At 39.4% G+C, this 5,005-nt stretch overlaps 1 protein-coding gene across 1 annotated transcript; it reads left to right on the forward strand.

Annotated features, from left to right (window-relative positions):
* Nucleotides 1–826: 826 nt before the first annotated feature.
* Nucleotides 827–1,576, forward strand: LOC131225288 (NDR1/HIN1-like protein 10). The gene has a single exon (XM_058220798.1). The coding sequence runs from the start codon at nucleotides 918–920 to the stop codon at nucleotides 1,521–1,523; it is 606 nt and encodes a 201-aa protein (XP_058076781.1). The 5' UTR covers nucleotides 827–917; the 3' UTR covers nucleotides 1,524–1,576.
* The last annotated feature ends 3,429 nt before the right edge of the window (nucleotides 1,577–5,005 follow it).

A 5,005-nucleotide genomic window follows, 5' to 3' on the forward strand; every position in this document is an offset into this window, starting at 1 on the left:
ACGTGCCTTTCCCTGCGCATCTCGCAGCATGCATTTGCATAGACCATTGATACAGACTCTGCATAGGAAATGGTCAAGAAAAAAAAAAAAAAGCATACTCGAACACTGCAGCCCAATTGGACGGACAGGTTCCCATCATCCAACAATGTGTGTGGACAACGATGTAGCCGATGGTGGATGAACACGATCCCAACTTAACCTAAATGGGCCTCATCATGAGGCTGGAAACTCTCTTTACTATTTCTATTCACTAACAGTAGAAATTTGAAACTACTTGCGTCTTTGGAATTTTGAAGAAGAATTCCAAACGGTAAAGTTTTCAAAGCTAAAGAAAAGAAAGAATAAAGAAGCAAAAGGAGAAAGTTGCGATTCCTTCTTGATCAGTTTCTAATGCAACTTACTTTCTCCCCAATCCCAATGTATCTAACAAAAAAGGAGGCTGGGCTCTGTACAAACGTTCGTAGACGAAGGTTTTTCTACAACTCTCATTCACTTGCGTGGAACTTAATTACACCTACGTGTAAATGTTATTCAATTCTCTGTCTGGATCCACTGTGTTGTATCCATGCAATCTAAACCGGACATCCATGCAAAAATTTCCAAATTCATTTGGTGGCCCACTTAATTTTGGGCCATCCCACTTTCTTGTGGACGACCTTTCTGGACTGGTTGGATTATGTACAAAAATCATAGTGGATCCCACAAGTAGAGTTGCAGAGAAATCTTTTTTTATACAAACCTTACAGAGGATCCAGACTCACATTACATATCCAAAACAGAAAGAGGCAACAACTTTTTTCTATGAATTTTTAACATTAATAATTAACACGGGGCAACCCCACGAGCCTTTCAAAACCCTCCCTATAAAACACTGTTTCCACCTCCATCTTTAGCATGAGCTAGCAATCTACACAACAATGGCGCATCCAGAAACAGGAGATGTGCAGGCGAACCGTGCAAGGCGATCAAGGCTCCTGAGATGCATCGCCATCATGGTGCTGGTAGCAATAATTGTAGTACTCGGTGTTGTAGTTCTCGTAATATGGCTTGTAATCAGGCCTTCCCAAATCGTGTATACGGTCGAGGATGGGTCAATTGGTGGTTTCGATTTGAGAGGTAACACCCTTAACGCTACGTTCAAGTTGAGCCTGGGAGCATACAACCCCAACAGAAGAGTGGCTATATACTATGATTTGATTGATGTGGATGTATGGTTCGAGGAGCAAATGATCGCATTCGGTGATGTGCCGCCTTTCTTCCAACCGCACCGCAATGTGGCCCATTTGGCGGTGAAGGCTTTAGCCCAATCAATGCCACTTCGCGGGTACGTCTCTAGCGACCTTAGGCACCAAAGATCATCAGGGTACATAAAGTTGGAGGTCCTGATGAAAGCGAGAATACATTTCAAGGTTGGAGTGTGGAAGTCCATGCATTATAATCTAAGGGTTTCCTGTCCCTCTGTGGTTCTGCATTTCCGCTCGTCCAACGGGTTCCATAGAACAAACTGCGGCGTTCATCTCTAGTCATCTTTTAAACTTGTATTGATTTGTTGTTTATTTAGATTCATGTTTTTTTTTTTTTTTTTTTTTTTTTTTAAAATTTAAATATTATTATTATTATTATTATTTTAAATCTTTGTTTGTGTGCTTATTTTTGGATTGATGATAGATCTCTAATATGTATTTGATTGATGATTAATCACTTGGTGTCGGATTTCTGTTTTCCTATGTTGAAACTCATTCTTATCCATGCTAAGATGGTCAGATGATTGAAAGGTCCGTATGTTTAGAGCTTTTGTGGAAGTGCCACCGTCTATCAATCATGCCAAAGGTTGATAGTGACCATTGATTTGTGAAGTTGAATGTGTACCATGCACGTTTTCTTTTTGATGGTCCGCATTGAACTATTTAGATATCATTTGTCAAAATCATCAGTCTAATGTGAATTTTAGATGGTGGTCTATCAACGACGCAGTGCTGAAAACATTGATAGTCTTATCATCTGATCATCTTCGAACTTGGGGCGTCAGATCCACGTGACGAACTAGTGCGGATTGTGTTTCTCCGTCTTGTCCTCCAGTTTCTTTAGTTGAATTCCATATGCATAAGGTAGTGTAATTTTATTGTTGTAACGGTTTGGCAATATATGTCAGTGCTGAATTCAACGATGCAGATGCAACAACGTGGTAGGTACGTAATCTTCATGATGTGTGATAAAAAAACGAATGACAACTCATTAATAACTATATAGGCTTCGAAGAATTATACAACTTATGTAAATCATGAATAAGAATGAGAAACCATTAGGACTATGTCAGCATAGGGTATAATATATAACAAATTATTTTAATAAGGACATATTCGACGAAGACAAATCATGAACGACCAAAAGCAACTGCCATTTTACAGTTGACAACATACGATATCGCTACGTAAAGATTGGTTATTTTCACGACGACGATAGAAAATATATAAATAGTTAAGAACGCAAAACAAAACATCTAAAATCAATCAAACTAAACCCAAATAAATCTAACCAGCTCAACACCACTTATTCAGTCCCTTGGGACATTTATCATCTTCACGGCTTATCACGTGGAAGCCTTTAGCATTTAAGAGCAGTTTAGTTCGTCCCCACTTTACACCGGACTAACTTAGTTATAGTCAATAGTTGTAAATCTCTTCTATCTGTGCTCATGTGCCAGATATAAAAGAAGACTATAATCTTAGGAATCGTCCACATACGCTCACACGTTGGGTCGATAGTAACTTGTAATTTTAATACTGCATATTCCTCACTCATCAGCACACTGCTCGGTTAATCACCCCGCTACTCTTACCCAGGACGATGATCCATATTATTGGTAAGTTTTGTCGATTATTCATTTCAATTCGATATAATATTTATTGCACCTTAGAAAGTCCTTGATTCCCAAGGTAAAAAAGAACCTGTTGAAGAAATAGCCCCATCATTTGCAAATCGCCTGATAGCAAACTTAACAGTTGGCAGAATAGATGTCACGCCCCAAATCCAATTCCCTGCACCCATTCACCGTAACCTGAATCCAGAGCTTGATAGCCTCCATAGTAACTAATTTCGACTCCTACCTCTCATATGTTAAGATCCAAAAGCGAGATCCCACAAGGAGAATTTAGGAAAAACTTTAATAACTGGACATAACCAAAAAAATAAAAAAATCCACAAGCAACATACATCTCCACTAAACAAAAATATTATATACAATGTTGGAAAGGAACATGATATAATAAAAGTTCAAAAGATCAAGCTCACACTCCAGCCTCAATGTTGATACACCCAGTATAACCTGCAACATAAACAAATATGCATAAGCTTCCTATGAAGCTCAGTAGAGTATGTATGCACATGCGCAATGCATATGATAAATATATCCCATCAATAGCAATATCAATATCAAAGTAGCAAAGACTGAGGGCTAATCATGCCAATGTCCATGCATGCGACCAGTCATACCAAGGTTGTGCATATATGCTATGCGAAAGGCCAATAAGACCAAATGTCATATGTAGCCATGCGTTGCAAGCAAGCCAATGCTGATGTCAAATCCACATCTCAGTATGGTTTCCATCTGGAATCACCAATGTCTAATACATCAGCTAGTCTGCAACGCACATCCATTGCAATAGTAAAAGACTTCACTATTTGCATATTTCGTGATAATGTCAATACTTACATGGCTCCAGTAGTGGATCAATTCCCAAACTGGTCAGACTTAAGCTCAATTACCACCACACACTCCAAACAGGTGAGGCCGAACCCCTTTCCAACCAACCCGCAATAGGGGAAGATGCGGCCTACTAGCATTCGACACTTGTGTGCTATTGTATCCACTCAGTCTTCGCACTGGAGCATATTGCAGTCACAGGTTGTAGGGCCTTTCACCCACGGACATCCTACATGCCTAATATGCTTATAATAGATTTCTAGTGTCCATGCTTATATGCGTCAGCCATGGCAAAATCGTGGAGGATACAATCCTGATGTTGCTAGCGTGTATGCTACAACCCTAATGCTATTAGAGTATAGATGCAAGTGCTTCATGCAAATGTGTAAATTAATGAGTACATAATCTAAGTCATGCAAGCTGTGCATGTATGTACAACAACCCTATCTCATACAGATCCCCTGACATGCCCTGAGCTATAGGGTCATCAAAGCATCATTGCCACAAATAGGCAAGGCAAAAATCATGACATGAGTACCAGCCTTGGTCTATTGGCTAGCAAGGGTGCCACTAGCTGGATATCATCCCAACTTCGATTGTACTCGATCATGAACAAGACATTATTTAAGTCATGCACATATGATGTGGATGAGATATGGTACTGTACAATTATACAACCAGTATATATGAAGTGTCTAATACTGCATCAAGCATAAAATTAGTTCTAAATCAATATAAGAACAATGCTAAATTAACATAAGAGTGACGTTATATCAAGCATAAGCCAAATATCACATTATAACATAAGAGAAGTGCTCATCAACACAATGTAAATATTGCACCAACATAAATAGGTAACCACATCATCCACGAGAGGTGGGGCTCACTTGGAATCCAAGTCTAATGGGGCCCTACAAAGCTACACTTGAGTAGGCTTTCATAGCAACGAACCTACTCATTAAGGATACAAAAGACAGATCTAACCATATTCCTAGTCGTGCTTAAGCATGGAGTTATAGGTGGGTTACACAAACGATCATGGTAGGCCCCACAAAGGTGGACCCTAAAGATAACTTAGGGAAAGGCCTAAGACCGCAGCTCATATCAAAATTAAACATGGCCCATATATGAGTTTAAATAAAGAATCCTAAATTTGGGTCCTAAAAAGAGGCCTTTCTAGATGTGTGAACCATCCATGTGGCATGCCCACTTGAGACTTGAATTTGCCCGATCATCGAGCCTATGCACAAGAGTAATGTATAAACATCATTGAGGGCTTTAAGAAGATTTTAAACGGTGGAT

This window comes from Magnolia sinica, chromosome 14, assembly GCF_029962835.1.
Source record: "Magnolia sinica isolate HGM2019 chromosome 14, MsV1, whole genome shotgun sequence".
Taxonomy (NCBI): domain Eukaryota; kingdom Viridiplantae; phylum Streptophyta; class Magnoliopsida; order Magnoliales; family Magnoliaceae; genus Magnolia; species Magnolia sinica.